Source organism: Sapajus apella, unplaced genomic scaffold, assembly GCF_009761245.1.
Source record: "Sapajus apella isolate SASKATOON/1434 unplaced genomic scaffold, GSC_monkey_1.0 scaffold91, whole genome shotgun sequence".
In the NCBI taxonomy this organism is placed as follows: Eukaryota; Metazoa; Chordata; class Mammalia; order Primates; family Cebidae; genus Sapajus; species Sapajus apella.
Window position 1 is genome coordinate 7,357,677 of NW_022437031.1, and position 17,144 is coordinate 7,374,820.

The 17,144-nt window shown below is 43.6% G+C and overlaps 1 protein-coding gene and 1 pseudogene across 2 annotated transcripts in view; one reads left to right on the forward strand and one right to left on the reverse strand.

The window, feature by feature from the left end:
* KIF4A (kinesin family member 4A) overlaps window positions 1-17,144 on the forward strand; it is a 126,524-nt gene that overhangs the window by 66,360 nt on the left and 43,020 nt on the right. For both annotated transcript variants that reach the window (XM_032255854.1, XM_032255855.1), the window contains exons 14-15: window positions 695-751; window positions 1,759-1,944. In XM_032255854.1, coding sequence (XP_032111745.1) covers window positions 695-751; window positions 1,759-1,944 — 243 coding nt within the window. The remainder of the gene's footprint in view (window positions 1-694; window positions 752-1,758; window positions 1,945-17,144) is intronic.
* LOC116535067 lies at window positions 13,496-14,361 on the reverse strand (annotated as a pseudogene).

A 17,144-nucleotide genomic window follows, 5' to 3' on the forward strand; every position in this document is an offset into this window, starting at 1 on the left:
CACCACACCTGGCTAATTTTTTTTTTTTTTTTTTTTTTTGTATTTTTAGTAGAGATGGGGTTTCACCATGTTGGCCAGGCTGCTCTCAAACTCCTGACCTCGTGACCAACCCGCCTTGGCCTTCCAAAGCACTGGGATTACAGGCATGAGCCATTGTGCCTGGCCAGGCATTTATTTCTTTATAGAGGAAGTTCGTGCTACCTTGACCGACTATAAAATAAAAATTAAAAATAACCATTCTATTTACTTTTCTGATGCATTGCCATTATTTGATATGTCTGTTCTTAGAATGGTATGCCCCCCTCGGAACTGGCTAGGCTTGTACATTAATAGAGGTATACTTAGTGGTAGATGCAAAAAAAGAAATGGTAGAGTCCATAAAATGGGTTAAACTTTGGGCTGTTGGAATGGCTAAATGTTTCACTCTGGCCCAACAGTCTCTGGCAGGGCAGGAGAAGTGTAAGAAATATGTAAGTTGCCACATGACCTTATTTTCTATAAAAACTACACAGTTGTCTTTTATGAAGAAGAAAGACTCTTGAGAGATGGGAAATGGAAACGTGGCTATTGGGGTTTCTGTGACTATAAAACAGTCTCTGTATACACTTGAAAAAAAATTAAATAACCAATATAAAATCCACTAGTAAGCTTTACTTCGGGCTCTTTCCCTAAACCAAAACATTTGTTACTGCAGGATGAAACTGTTGCTTGCATGGCTGCAGCCATTGACACTGCAGTGGAACAAGAAGCCGTAAGTAATTGGCCCCTTTGCGTAGAACCAGGAGCTCTAACTGCCATTTCCTGTAATTTATCAGTCAACTGTAAAAGAGAACCTGGGATTGTTACCATCCTCCATAGAACGCCTGGGAAATCCAGAAGTCTTTAGTGTAAATCTCAGCTTCATAAAATCCCTACCTTGGATAGGCTCTACCTCTAATAGTATAACTGGTAATGGGGGGCAGGACTTCTGAGGGATTAATTTTCCATATTTGCAATCCAGCTTACTGATTTCTTGTTAGAGGCTGGTGTTGTGCATCAACTGTCCAGCAAGTTAAAAATGAAGAGAGGAAAAAATGAAGAGATTACGGCCAAGTCAAAAAGCACTAGAGGAGAAATGGAAGAGAATTTTTTCTCAGCATCATTTTCTATGGATGAGATATTAGGAGCTAAAAGAACCAAGGAAAATAATTTCAGTGTTCAGATCACAAGGATAGATAAAATGTATTAGATGTTGACTAAAGGTTAATAAAGACAGAATGAAAGGCTGGACGACGGGTTGCTTGAGACAGCCTTTTCTCCCTAAAATGAATCTATGTCAATAGTTTTCACATTCTGAAAGAAGGAAAGTACTAGATCAGGTATAGAGGTCAGCTGTGTGAGAACAAATGAACTCTTTTCCCCATTTCCACCATTCCTGAAGTGCCATTTCCAGGACCTTCTCTCCTGTAAGAATCCCTTAGAATGAGGTAAACATAAGAAATGCTGTCCAGATCAGTAAAGGAAAGAGCAAAGAAACTTAGCTGATACTAAGAGAGTCTGTTAAACTGTATAAGAAATAAGATGCTTGAGAAAGCAAGGAAATAGGCTAGCTTAGTTTATTACATTAGATACTTAAAACAAATGTATATGGAGCCACCATTGTAAAGAAACAGGGATATTGTTAATGGAGAAGTGCCTGTGAGACTTGATGAAATAGTGCTTAAGGAACTCCATTTGCTTGTTTCTCTTATAAATTATTATCCTGATTTTTTTCCCCAGCAAGTGGAAACCAGTCCAGAGATAAGCAGGTCTTCTGACACTTTTACTACTCAGCATGCTCTCCGTCAAGCGCAGATGTCTAAAGAGCTGATTGAGTTGAATAAAGCCCTTGCACTGAAAGAGGCCCTGGCTAGGAAGATGACTCAGAACGACAGCCAACTACAGCCCATTCAATTCCAATACCAGGTAAACAATTTTCTAGGGCAGTATTTGTTATGTCTACCACCTCTAAAACTGAGTGGGAAGAAAACAAGCATATCATTTTTGATGATGAAGACACAACAAAATGTGCATAGTATAATGGGAGTTGTACTGTTGGTTTAAAAAGAGAATACATTCGGGATAGGGAACCTGTAATTTATTCCATTTAACTTATCTAATGCCTTACCTTATGCTGCAGGTATTTAATAAATAGTTTTTTAACATCATAATAAATATGGTCCTTACTTATAGAGAAATTATATTCTAAGAACTATGCTTGGATTCTGAGAAAAACACATCTTTTGGTAAATAGTCTGGGTTATAGTATGAATTATGAAGAGACTATTGGATGTCACATGACTTGACAAATAGCTAAACTTTTTTCTAATAGTTCTAAGTGGCCTTTGCCAATTAATAATCGGGTCTTTACTTAAAGGCAAATCCTTGGCTTTCAAGTTACCCACAAGAAATGGCCCCTGCTCCAGACTTATTTTCCTTTGTAGTCCTGTTTCTCACTGTTTGTGATTACAGACAAAGGGATATTAGGATGGGTGGGTGGTAGGAGGAAGAGTGGGTTGTTTTTCCATCCAGCTATATCCTACTACTCCGAAAGTATTATATGCTTATATTGAGGAATAGCTTTAGTACCTATGCTTTCTTTTTCCCTTCATGGCAACTGTTCATATGACATATTTTATTTCCAATCTACAACCATTAAAAATGCTTTATAAGTTTACACTGTATAGTTATTCTCGCATCTGAAATAAGACACAGGGGCAGGGAGAGCTTGTGAATTGGACCGCAGTTGTCCTAGCACCCGATTCATCCTGGGAAAGAGCCTTTTGAAGATAGAAGTGGGAAGGAGAGAACAGTGGACAAGAGATGTAGACAGTTAGCCCAAGGATGCCCTTGGTCCCTTCCCTCCCGAGGGCCTTTTCTTGGGGGTCCCCCAGGGCCCATGACTACAGGACCCTCACCAGGAAACCAGACTGAGTGGGAAGTATTGGCAGGGGCTGGGAAGGGAGGCCAGGATGAGGAAGAAAGACAGCTTCTGGCTCTCTTCCCAGCTGCTGGAGGTTTGGAGCTGTTTTTTAGCACCATCTACAAGGTCTCCCTGGGGTTGGAAGGAGGAGGAACTGGGGGTTTAGAATTCTTTCCTTGTGGAGTTACATTTCTTTCCATTTGAAGAGGGGCCATCTGGCCTATGGTAATGTTCCCAAGGGATAAACATCAGTCTTCTGCCTCCTGCCTCCCCAGGACCTCCATCTCCTGCCTGACTGACACCATCTACACAGCCTTTTGTAAAACCAAGACAAGTGGGAGAGGTGAGCAGAGCTGGAACCAAGCCAGGAACAGGGAAAGAAAAAATGTATGCGTTTTCCAGGCCCTTCAACTTATCTTTCTCTTTCAAGAGGAGAGACTATAGGGTTGGTTTTTATTGGTGGTGGTTCCCAATCTCAGGAGTTCAGATGAGGCTAGTGTTTTCTACCTGTTCTTGGCCTAGACAGCCCCAGTCCCTCCCCAGGCTACACTAATGGCTGGCCTAGATCAGCAGCTGGCAGATTCTCATGCATTTCAGAATCATCTGGAGGATTCCTTAAAACCCCAGCTTGTAGGACCCCACTCCATAAGCTCTAATTCAGAGGGTATTAGGTGGGGCCAATAATTGGCACTTCTGTCAAGTTCCCATGTGACATTCCTGCTGCTGGAATGCAATATGAGAACCACTGGCCTAGAATGGTGCCCACAGTCACATCCTCAACAACCTGGTGCCCCCTGGTCATACTAAGGAGCTGGGCCATAGCTGGCAAAGCCCAGCCTTAGGGGTACCACATCACCTGGGAAGCTGCTGGGAATGGTCTTGGGGTGAGCCCCTGGTGCAGAGAAGTAAACTAAGGCACAGAGTTCAGTGGCAGAGCTGAGAGAGGAGCATGATACCAGGGCCCATTAGAGAAAGGATGGGGCTGCAGGACTCACGCTTTTTTTAAATTATCAGCTCTCATGTATTTTCAGAGTAAAGACAAAAAAAAAGTGTTTCTGCTAATTGATTTTCACCATGTTTTCCCCTAGGTTAGAGGTTGCTTCCAACCTTTTGTTATCATGGTCGTTTTTAACTTTTAAAAAATTTAGTTTTTTGTAATCCCAGCACTTTGGGAGGCTGCAGTTGACTGATCACTTGAGTCCACGAGTTTGAGACCAGCCTGAACAACATGGTGAAACCCTGTCTCTACAAAAAATACAAAAATATGCCTGGTGGTGTGAGCCTATAGTCTCAGCTACTTGGAAGGCTGAGGTGGGAGGATCACTTGAGCACAGGGAAGTCGAGACTGCAGTGAGCTGAGATCACACCACTGCACTCCAGCCTGAGTGACAGAGTGAGACTGTCTCAAACAAACAAAAAAAAACTTTGGCTGGACATGGTCGCTCACACCTGTAATCCTATCACTTTGGGAGGCCAAGGCAGGCAGATCACTTGAGGCCAGGAGTTCAAGACCAGCCTGGCCAACATGGTGGAACCCTCTCTCTACTAAAATTTTAAAAATGAGCTGCATGCCTTTAATCCCAGCTACTTAGAAGGCTGAGGCAGGAGAATTGCTTAAACTCGGAGGTGGAGGTTGCAGTAAGCTAAGATTGTACCACTGCACTCCAGCCTGGGTAACAGAGTGAGACCCTGTCTCAGAAACAAACAAACAAAAACTGAATTTGTAATCTATGTCAAACAAATGCATATATATCATTTTTTTAAGTCAAATACTATAATACTTTGAAAAATCAAAGCAGTCCTCTATTCCTATTTCTTCTGACATTTACCTCCATATTTCTAGGTAAGAATTGGCAGTATGATTATGTTAAATTTTTTAGATAAATATCTATTGGCCTCCCACAATGGAAGTCAAGAATATAGCTCTCTTACCCCACCACCTGTGCACACTGCCTCACCTTTATCTTTCAAAATGGTTATATCACCCTTTTTGTTTAAATGAATATTTAGTGTTTAAATGTTTCTGATTATGTAAATATGTTTAAAATTGAGCCATATGGTATGATTCCATTTCCTTTCTTGTATAGCTCTTTGTATTTTCTAGAGTTAATATGTCTCATTTTTTCCATTTATTAGTTTTCTATATACCTGTCAATCCAAACTTCTTGACGAAACTATAAAACTCTTCATTGTGGTCAGACATACCAAATAATTTATCAATCCATTTCTTTCCTGAAAACAACCCTTCTGGCATCTTCTGTCCTGGTTTGCTTTCTGTAGGGCTGTTGCCCAGCCACCAATTTGGGACCATCATCCTGGGGATTTGCTTCACTTCTTTCTCATCTCTGTGTTGACACGGATTTCACGTCTTCCTCCTCTTTGGTGTGCCCCTTTGTTTTGGTGGAGTAAAACCCCAATAGCTTTCTGAGAATGCATACATGAAAGGGAAATACCTTAAAGCTTTGCATGTCTGAAAATAGCTTTTTTAAAATTCTTAAACTTGTTGGTTGGGTTTACAATTCTATAGAAATTTTTTCTTTAGAATTTTGAAGGCCTTGCTCCATTTTCTTCTATTTCTAGTATTGCTATTGAGAAGTCCATTATGATTTTGGATTATTTGTATTAGACCTATATTTTTTTTACTCTGGAAAGTTTCAGGATCATTTCATTGTCCCCAGGAGTTATTTAATTTCACAATGATGGGCCTTGGTATGGTTTCCAGTTTTTTTGTTGCTGTTGTTTTTATAGAGACAGGGTCTTGCTCTGTTGCCCAGGCTGGAGTGCAGTGGTGCCATCACAGCTCACTGCAGCCTCGAATTCCTGGGTGTTAAAAACGTGAACATTGAATGAAGAGACTCCCCAAACAGGCTTTGTGTGAGCAACATGGCTGTTTATTCACCTGGGTGCAGGTAGGCTAAGGCCGAAAAGGCCGTGGGATGGGAGTTGGTTTCATAGGTCGGGGCAGATCTTTTGGGGAGGGGGCAGGGGTGTTATGGAGTAAGATTAGTTACAGTGGTGGGAGTAGGGTCAAGGAGTATACATTACCATAAGTTCAGTTACAATGGCAGGTGGGGTAAGACGTAAGAACAGTTAAGATGGCAGAGTGGGTTGATGTCTGGGGGGAAGCTCCACTGGGCAATCAGGGATAATGGTGAATGTAGGCGGGAGATGGGGTCATCAGCCAAGGCAGGCAGGACTTTAGACTTTCTGGGTCCTGGCTTGCACATGGAGGCCTGACATACCTGTCTTTTTATAGAGAGAGAAAGAATTAGAGAAGAGAGGGTGATAACAGGTTTCAGGGGGTGGCGAAGTTTCTCAAGGCTTCTTTGAGCGGGATTGGGGGCGGCGTGGAAACCTAAAAATGGGAAAGAATTTAGACTGCTGGCAGATCTCGGGGAAAGGGGTGATATTGTGGGGTTGTTCAAAGGAGCATTTGTTGTATTGCCTGATTGGTTATTGCTTGTATGTGATTTTGTAGGAATCGAGAGATTAATTGGAAAAACACAGGGTCCAAATAAGAGAAGGAGAAAGATAGTATTAGAGAACTAAGGATTGGAAGAAGCCATGACTCCCAGTTAGAGAGTGTCCAGACAGTCCAGCCAGGTCCAGAATAACCATTTGCCTGATTAGTGAGCTTTTGTGCTCTTTTAATTTATTGATGGCATTTTATACAAGGCCAGGCTGGTTTACATAAAAACATTCTTTAGGAATAGGCAAAAACCCTTTTTAGCAGTTAGTAAATTAAGACCTTTGCGGTTTTAGAGGACAACTGCAGCTAGGGAAGGGCTCAAAAGAAGGGATAATGATTGAGTTAATTTTCCAGTGCTAGCAGAGAATCATTAGAGAGGCTACGGAAGGTGCCAATTAAAGTGGTAAGGCGTGTGCTGAGTGCAGTAGTAATTTCTAACCCTACAAGTAAGGGGATTAATGGAATGACCCGCTTGTGTCGTGTTGGGACCACAAGGGAAACAGGGAGTCTTTTGTCCCCATTGGCAAACTGGATTTTGGGAGTAAGAAAAACTAGGATACAAGTGCCTGTTCAGTTGGTAGGAAGGCAGATGTAAGAAGAAGAACCACAGAGGAAAAAAAGATCCTTAACCTAGACAGAACTGGAAGTGTAAACTGAAAAGGTGAGAAAGTGTTTTGAGGATCCTGGGGCTTTGGACCCGAATGCCAAGGGAACCAGCAAGGGCTGTGGCTGTTAAAGGTTGTAGTGGGACTTGGGAGGGTAACTGTGTGGAGGGAGAGCTTTTGTTTTCATGGTGTATGAAGAAACGTGTGGTACTTATAAGCAACCATTCACTTTTATTAACAAGATTGGGTATGAGCAGAGAATGGGAACCAGATTAAGAGTGAAATATTAGCTGTAATAGCCTGGAAAAGTGTAAACAGGCAACTTAAACAAAAGCAGGGCATGTAAAAGTAAATGAGTACAGTGAATTTCATTACAGTTAGACAGAAAATAATAGAAACAGACTTTTTGAGGCATGGTTTAAGCAGTAGGGGCGACTGCATAAAACTGGAGAAGGCGAGGGACTGAAAGTGTGTGAGGTGTAAAGAGGAAACTTTGGAGATTGTGAGTGCTATAGAGGGTAAGTGGGGCATAGCCTGTGGTTTTGTGGGATTTTAAGAGTATTAGGGGAGCAGTTGCTGCCGTGTGTAGTCATGAGGGCCAGCTCAGGACTGTGAGGTTAAGTTGTGTGGATAAAAAGGCTATAGGCCGTGGGCCTGGATCCTGTGTAAGAATCCTGACCGTACAGCCCTGGGTTTTAGCAGTATATAATAAAAAGAATTGAGACAAGTTGGGGAGAGCTAGGGAGGGAGCAGTTTTTGGAGCTGTTTTTTAAGGAGCAAAAGGAGGAGTGAGGAAAGGATTTAGGATTAATAGGGTTGGATACGTTTCCTTTAGTGAGTTTATACCATGGCTTAGTTAGAATAGCAAAACCTGGTATCCAGAGATGAAAGTGGCCAACCACACCCAGGAAGGAGAGAAGCTGTTGTTTGGTGGATGGGGTTGGGGTTTGAAAATTAACTGTATACAGTTGGCAGGGAGAGCGTGTGTATGCTGGCGAAAGATTATAACAGATGGGGAAGAAATTTGGGCTTTGGAAGGGGATACATGATACCCCTTTGAGTATAGATGCTGAAGAAGCAGGAGGGTGAATTAAAAGGCCATGTTGCAATAGGCGGGTGATAACAAGCTTTACGTCTTTTAAAGCCTGTTGTGGGATGGGGCACTGGTGTTGGGCAGGGTAAGGGTGGTTAGGTTTTAAAGGGATGATGAGGGGTGAGTGGCTTGTAGAAACAAATGGGAAGGTGGTGTCCCACACCCTAGGGTTAAGGTAGAGAGACATAAGGGGAGCTATTGAGGGAGGTACGGGTTTGAGGAAGAGGGCAACAATGAGGTGTGGCTGTAGCCTAGGACTAGTTAAGGAGGCAGACAATTTTGCTAGGATATTTTGGCCTAACAGGGGAACTGGACAAGTGGGGATGATTAGGAAAGAATGTGGAAAGGAGTGCTGGCCTAATTGACACCAGACTTGGGGAGTTTTGAGAGGCCTGGAGGCCTTGCCGTCAATTCCCACAACAGTTATGGAGGCCAAGGATACAGGTCCTTGAAAAGAAGGCAGCTTGGGGTGGGTGGCCTTTGTGTTGATTAAGAAGGGGATGGACTTACCCTTCACCATAAGAGTTACTCGAAGTTTGGCATTCGTGATGGTCCAGGGGGCTTCCAAGATGCTCAGGCAACATTAGTCTTTAGCCGCCAAGCCAAGGATTGGAAATTCAGGAGCTCTGGGAGCAGCGACGTGAGTTAGACAGTTGAGTTTTTGTGGGGGCCCCACATTGACAGGGCACGGCTCAGGAGGAATTCCGGGCTGCGGGCATTCCTTGGCCCAGTGGCCAGGTTTCCGACACTTGAAGCAAGGTCCGGGAGGGGCGCCTGGACGCTGCAGTCTGGGCGCTTTGAAGTTTTTGTGAGCTGGTGCTGTGGCTGTGATTTGTTTTACAGAAGAGGCAAGCATTTGTAGTTGTGAGATGCACTGCTGCCAGGCAGATTTTTCCCTGCTATTAAACACCTTGAAGGTGAGGTTGCTTAATTCCTGTTGTGGGGTTTGAGGGCCAGATTTTAATTTTTGTACCTTTTTGTAATATTGGGGTTGATTGGGTGATAAAATGCATATTCAGCATTTTTTAGGGGTGAGAGTAGAAGGATGACATTTATGTCACTTTAGCTGAGATTATAGGACTGGGTTAAGTATTGGAGGATTTGATGAAAAGGAGCCTAACCATTGGCCAATTTAGGAAAGGTTGGACAAAGAGAAAGGAACGTGCACCCAAACTATGACTATTGTTCCAGCCACCTCTTGAAGTGGGAATTGTTAGGCAAGGGCAGAGGAGGTATCAGAGGGACTAAACTGTAAGCCGGGCCACATATGAGGTGGGGAGGTGACAGGAGGGGCATAAGGAGGTGGGTTGTGGGCATAGGAAGAGGAGGAAGGCTCTGGGGGTTGGGGTTAGGTCCTGGATTAGGGCCTGGTTTGGACAGGTGGGGAAGAGAAAGGTTGGAAGGGTTGATGGACAAGGAGGATTCTGGGTTACTGTCAGAGGAAGGAGGGGCAGTTAGAAGGGAAGAGAAGGAGTAGAGATTAGGGAGGGATTGGTATGTTAAAAAAATGCCTGGACATAGGGAATTTTAGACCATTTGCCTGTGTTGCAACAAAAATTGTCTAACTCTTGTAAAATAGGTTAAAGGTGCCATTTTTGGGCCAGTTGGAGCCGTTGTTTAACTTGTATTGTGGCCATGCAGTGTTACAGAAGAAGAGGAGACATTTGGGTTTTACGTTAGGAGACAGTTGAAGAGGCTTGAGGTTCTTTAGAACACAGGCCAGCGAAGAGGACGGAGGGATAGAAGACAGACGATTGCCCACACATGGTTCTGGAAAGGCAGCAGAGACAAGGAAAATGGGCACACAACCCAGCTGCTCAAAAGGCGTCGTCCCTAGTTGAGCCTGGGTTGAACCTCTTGGTGAGTGGCCAAAGAGCGCATCCTCTACATTGACCTGCCACCAATATCGGCCATGAGCCTGGTGGGCGAGTAACTAGGGTGAACATCTCCACAGTAGTCAAACCCCTGGGGAAAACCGGGTCCCCAGATCTGTGACCTATATAGGATTTTTCCAGTCCTGAACCATACAGAAGAACCTGGTTTACCTGATTTTCCTTGTCTTTGTGGTGGAAAAAGGACGAAACCAAAAACGGGGAGGAAGTGGAAAGGAAAAGACAAAAGAATGGGAAAGCAAAAAAGAGAAACGGCTCACCAAAATAGCCGGTGGTGTGTGTCTGTGGGCTGGTCTGATGACCCCAGGTCGGTAGGTAGATCTCTTCATGGAGGGAGCACAAGAACAGGGACTGGCATCTGGTCTCCCATAGAAGTTCCCCCGTCCTGGGTTTCCAGCACCAAATGTTCAAAACGCACATGTTGAATGAAGAAACCCCTCCCCCAACCTGCCAAACAGGCTTTGTGTGAGCAACATGGCTGTTTATTCACCTGGGTGCAGGTGAGCTAGGCTGAAAAGGGCATTAGCGAAGGGTGGTGGGCTAGGAGTTGGTGTTATAGGTTGGGGCAAATTTCTAGGGGAGGGGCAGGGGTGTTACAGAGTAAGATTAGTTACGGTGGTGGGGGTAGGGGCAAGGAGTATCATTACCATAAGTTCAGTTACAATGGCAGTAAGAGTAGTTAAGATGACAGGGTGGGATGAGCAATATTCACATTATTATAATAACAGTTAAGATGGCAGGGTGGGTTGATGTCCAGGGGAAGCTCCACTGGGTGATCAGGGATAATGGCAAACGTGGGCCGGGGATGGGGTGATCAGCTAAGGCAGGCAGGACTTTAGACTTTCTGGGCCCAGGCTTGCAAATGGAGGCCTGACACTGGGCTCAGGTGGTCCTCCTGCCTCAGCTTCCCAAGTCGCGGGGACTACAGGCACTTACCACCATGCCTGGCTAATTTTTTATTGTTTGTAGAGATGGGGATCTCACTATGTTGCTGAAGCTGATCTCAAATTCCCGGCCTTTAGTGATCCTCCCAGCCTCCCAATCCCAAAGTGCTAGGATTACAGGCATCACACTCAGCCTTCTTTTCTCATTCATTATGCTTGATGCTTGACTGGTCCTTTCAATCTAGAAATTTACACTCTTTTCTGGGCAGTTTTTTTTCATGTCATTTTTTAAAATAATGTCATCTCTACATTTTCTCTGTTTTCTCTTACTTGCACTTCTCTTAGTCAAATACTGGATCTCTTAGAATTAGTTTCTGCTTTTCTGATCTCTTCTTATTTTCTATTTCTTTGCCTTTTTATTCCACTCTCTAGGAGATTTCCCTTCATTCTTAGTGAATTACTTCATTTCCCTATTAATTTCCAAGGTCTGCTTTTGATCTTGTAATTGTTCCTTGTTAGAGCCTTTTATTCTTTTTGCATGGATACATGGCCCATCTCTAAAAATAAGAATTAAATTTTATCAAGGTTTTCTTCTTCTCCCTGCCTTGCCTTTGTTTCCTCCAGATTTCCTTTCTCTACCATGTTTGTTTTGATGTGTCTGTCACATAGGGATATGTGTTCCTGCATTGTATTTATTATTTTTTTTCTTTAACCAGAGAGGGGTGTATTTATTTTCTAACATTTAAAAAAAAAAAAGCTGAATGTAAGTAGTCTGGGGCGGGTACAGCAGCAACAGCCCAGGATCCTTCCTGCTTTCTGCTTTCCTGGCTTTAGGGTGTGAATCTTGTCCTCATGCTCTCAAGACAGCTGTCTGAGCACCAGCCATCACATCCACATTCTGGGCAGGAAGAAGGCAAAGGTGAAGGGTACTGCACATGTCAGCCCAGCTCCCTTTACAGGGTCTTTCCTGCAAGTCTCTCCCAACACCATCCACTTGCGTGTCACAACTGCCCACCCTGGGCTGTGAGGAAGGGTAGGACGTGGCTTTTGTCTGCCCACTTGTCAGAATTGGGCAGAAGCACTGGGATTCTGTTAGTAGGGAAGAGGGAGAATAGATGCTAGGTTAGCAACTTGCAGTCCCCACCACAGCCAGGCCTTAAGCAGGGGTGATCCCCACTAAAAGCTAAAGGTTTCATGCCTGGGGTCCTGCCTTGTCTTAATAAATATGAGGCTCTTGTTAAAGGTTTAACCCTATGAGTGTGGCTTGTGGCCTACGTGCACCCAAATCAACTGTCTGGCATGCCTCAGCCCACTCCAGGGCTTCCAGTTCACCCTGGGGCAGGGGAGGCCTGGGGCATGTGGTTTTCACATACACACCTTCCTAGTTAATTTCTTTTTCTTCTGTAATTTATAAAATTAACACTGTGCTTATTGGAAGACACAAAAATCCAAAGATGTGTAGAGGAAAAGTTCACCTCCCTGTGCCCCACTACTGACTAACCCACATTAATAGCCTTACCTGCTCCCAGGGTACTCTGGGGTCCTGAAAGATCCTTGAGTATACCAGTACTGAGGGGTGGAGGGACTGACTGGGGAGGAAAGGGGCTCCTCAGCAGGCCGAGCCTTGGTTGTCAACGCCACCAGCACTGACTACAACATGGAACTAGGAATGTGCCGGGGGCTCAGCTGTGTGAGTGGACCTTGTGGCCTCTGCCACTGCTTTGGGCAGTCATCACGCAGCCACATCATCAAACGACATGGGGGAGGCAGCCCGGGCTGCCTGAACTGTCACCTCAGCCCTGGTTGACACCTCAGGCCTGGTCGTTATCTGAACTTTGGCTGCAGGGCTTCTAGGCAGAAAGGGCAGATCCAATTGGCTTGTCCTCAATATGTGCTCTCGGAGCAACCTGCCCAGGAATCTGGAGAGCAAGAGCCAAATCCTAACTTACTGTCACCAACAGGCAGGAAAGGGTGCCTTGAGTCTGCCACTCCAGTGTTTCCAGAAGCGGGCTGCCCTGAGGCTTTCCAAATTTCACAGGGGCTCCTTCTAAGGCCTGGGCTGTGTCCAGATGTTGGACCACATTGCAAAGAATGGAAGCCGAGTCCAGAAAGAGGAGGGCCCTCCCCTGTGGGAATGCACACGTGGGAAGGGCTCCCCCTTCGCCCCTTGATCCTAGGCTGGATCTGGGCTCAGGAGGCTGACCCCTATGGACCAGCCCACCTGTTCAGCCAATGGGCAGCCACAGCAAGGGCAAGGGGAGCTATAAAGGCAGCCCATGTGATCACAGGTCCTGTGGGCTCCAGAGCTCTCAGCTCCAGGCACCCCTACCTCCCAGCTTCGAGCCTACTGGGGGCACACTTCCTGTTGTGTCTGGTCGCTGACCTCTGCCCACACCACTAAATGTCCATAGCTGAACTCTCCTTAGTTAAATGCTCTGCTAACACAAAAGGAGAAAGCCAAATCTCATCTCACAGACCTTTATTTGAGGTGCACCAAGCATGGGGCCTTGCCCCAAATGCCATGGGCATGACATTCAGGAAGAGGCAGACATCCCCACAACAGTCATGTGCAGAAGCTTCTGTCTGCAATGTCTGGCAGCAGAGTTCTCAGTCAGCAGACCTGTATCTTCATAGACATCACCATGTTATCAAAGACCCTGGACTGGATGCTGTCCCCGGGTTAAAGAAGGGGTTACACATCACATCCATGTAAAAGTTGTGCAACTTCCAGAACATGCTACCGATTTCATTGTTGCGAAGAGCTGTGTTGGAGGAATCCACCACCATGACCTTGGAGTTGGTAGGTGAAGTGAGGGCCCTCTGTGTGCCCTCACTTTGGAGAAACGTGGCAACCTTGAATCACAGGAAGTGCCCAAGCTGGGCTGGTTCTGCAGTGACCATGCTAGATTCATGCCTAGATACTTTGTTGGAGTGGTGACTGGTGTTTACTGGAAAAGCAAAGGGCAAACAGCTAAGCCTTACCCAATTCGGGCTTCAGGAGCCAAGCCAATCAGACTCTGAGTCTGTGTGTGCACCTGGGACGTCTCACCCTCTTTATGAATCAATGGTACAGAAAGTTAACTGCAAAACCAGACACTTCATGAATAAGGCGGATCTCCTCTGTAGAGGCCATGTTGTTTTATAAAATAGTGATTACTGGCAAATGTCACTGTGGACAAGCTACATTACTTCTTTTGGAACGTCTTTGAACTCCATGGTCTCAAGTGATTTGTCTGAAGGGACTGGCCGAGTTTCTAGTGACTTATGAGGCAAGACCTTGTAGTCCTCTGTGGGGTAGAGAAGGTTCCCTCTAGTATGCCAGCGCTTTCCCCATTGAGGAGATCTTCTCATCCACCACATCCAGAGATGTGTACACCATGTACTAGAACCTCAGCTCGTTCTCCATGGGGGTGCTGCGGATGTAGAGAGGGTAATTCTCCTTGGCAATCACCACAATGCTCATCGCCGTCTTGGGAGGCCCTATGCCAGGTGACCCACCCATTGTATTTCTAACTCTACAGGGAGGTGCTAGTAAGGAGCTATAGCTGTGGTAAGAGATGTAGTTCTTTTACCCTTGGCATCAAATATGTTTGAGTTCCCAAACCTAAAAGTTAAGAAGAAATCATTTTTTTTGAGATGGAGTCTCACTCTGTCACCCAGGCTGGAGTGCACTGGCGCAATGTTGGCTCACTGCAACCTCCACCTCTTGAGTTCAACTGATTCTCCTGCCTCAGCCTCCGAGTAGTTGGGATTACAGGCCTGCACCACCACGCCCAGCTAATTTTTGTATTTTTAGTAGAGACGGAGTTTCACCATGTTAGCCAGGCTGGTCTTGAACTCCTGACCACAGGTTATCTGCCCACCTTGGCCTCCCAAAGGCATTACATTACTGCACATGGCCTGAAATAAATTATTTATGTAATCAATACCTTTTAATCACATGTGAATCACCACTTTTTTTTCTCTCTAAGAAATAAAGACCGTTTTAAATTCAATCATTTATTCATTTCAAGACAAAATTTCACTCTCTTGCCCAGGCTGGAGTGCAGTGGCATGATCATAGCTCACTGCAGCCTTGACTTCCTGGGCTCAAGTGATCCTCCCACCTCAGCCTCCTAAGTAGCTTGCTATTTTTCCTATCACTGTAAAGATTTGCCATAGAAAAATTGGAGAAGGCACAGGTTCTGATTAATGAAGATCACCATGAGTTGTAGCAAACCAGGACTCAAATATTTGAATAATTCCCCCTTGTGGAGTTGGTAAAACAATTAGGGACTAAATGTGGTCTATATAATGAATAGATACTATTTTTCTTTTTGTTTGTTTGTTTGTTTATTTATTTATTTATTTTCGTTGGAATAGATACTATTTTCCACCTATCAGATTGGTAACAGTTTTTAAGTGTAGCAATATCAAATGTTGACAAGGGTGCAAGCAAAGTACTCTCATATATAGCTGGCAAGAGTAGAATAGCCACTTTGTATGACAATTTGGCAGTATCTAAAAAAATTGAAAATGTATGCCCTCATGACTCTGTAATTCCCACTTCTCTCTACCCTAGTAAAACCTTGCACATGTGCACAGAAGGCATGTACAAGAATATTTCATTATGGCAAAAAATGAGGCAGACCCATATATGCTGATATAAATAAATCTCCATGACTAATTAAGTAAAAAAAGGCAAGTTACAGAATAACATATATATATATATATATATATAAAATTCTGTTTAACACATTTTAATTGGTATGTACTATATATTTACTTATATTAATTACATATTCTAGAAATGGATATTATGTGATATGTAATATATAATACATTTATGTAATATATAATCATGCACCAAATAATGACATTTCAGTCAACAACAGACTATGGATATGATGTTGGTCCCATAAGATTATAATACTCTTATTTTTACTGTACCATTTTTATGTTTAGATACAAAATACTTAACCATTATAATTGCCCACAGTATTCAGTACAGTCGCATGATATACAGTTCTACGGTATAAGTACATGCTATCATGTTCACACAATGATGAAATTGCTTAACGATGCATTTCTCGGAACATATTCCTGTTATTAAGTTACATATGACTGTGTATGTAAATGTCTAGATATGTAATATTTGAGTATATAAATGTCTAGAAAAAATGTCTGGAAGATCTGCATCAAACTGATAACAGTGCTTACTTCTGGAGGGGGACTGGAATTTTGGCAGGGGTGAGACAGTCAAGGGGACTTGACCTTTATATTTATTACCTAGATTTTTTATATAAATATATTTATATGTTACTTCTATAAGTAAAAATATACAGTATAGTTTTCTATATTATAAATATAGAATATATTTATCATATAAAGAATATATGAATATACACATACATACATACATACACAACCATGTTATTAGTGATTTTAAATAGGGAGGGTAGGCCGGGCGCGGTGGCTCATGCCTGTAATCCCAATATTTTGGGAGGCCAAGGCAGGTGGATCACTTAAGCTCAGGAGTTCGAGAGCAGCCTGGCCAACATGGTAAAACCTCATCTCTACTAAAAATACAAAAATTAGCCAGGCGTGGTGGCAGATGCCTATAATCCCAGCTACTTGGGAGACTGATGCATGAGAATCTTTTGAACCCAGGAGACAGAGGTTGCAGTGAGCCGAGATCACACCACTGCACTCCAGCCTAGGTGACAGAGTGAGATTCTTGTCTCAAAAAAAAAAAAAAAAAAAAAAAGGTAACTATAAAGATTGATTTTCACTGGTTATACTGAAGTAACTGAGTACATTCTTGGAAAACAGCTCTAACCTATTTAGAAAGCTTCTCTGATAATGTAGCCCCACCTAATCTGCCTCTGCTTCTTTGTGTCAATCTAATGCTGGTAGGGCCTGCATATAATCTTCTTGGCTGCCAACTAATCCAGTCAGTTTTCTCTAATCTTTTTTGGTTATGAGAATAGGATGGAATTTGCTCATTGGATTTTCCACTGTCAAGCTTCAGTTTCTAGACTCCGTTTTCTAAATGCATATAGAACTGCAGTTGTTAGTGAGTAGATAAGTTTGAAAGCTCTGGATATAAGAATCTTTGTGCAGCTCTTTACAAAGTATCTACCTTTTTACCTTATTTGATCTTCCCAATGACCCTGTGAGATAGGTGTTATTGTTAATTATTGACATAGATAGGGAAACCTTTGGGAGTCTCCAAGAGCTCCCCTAGATCTAATGATTCACTAGGAGGATTCACAGGACTC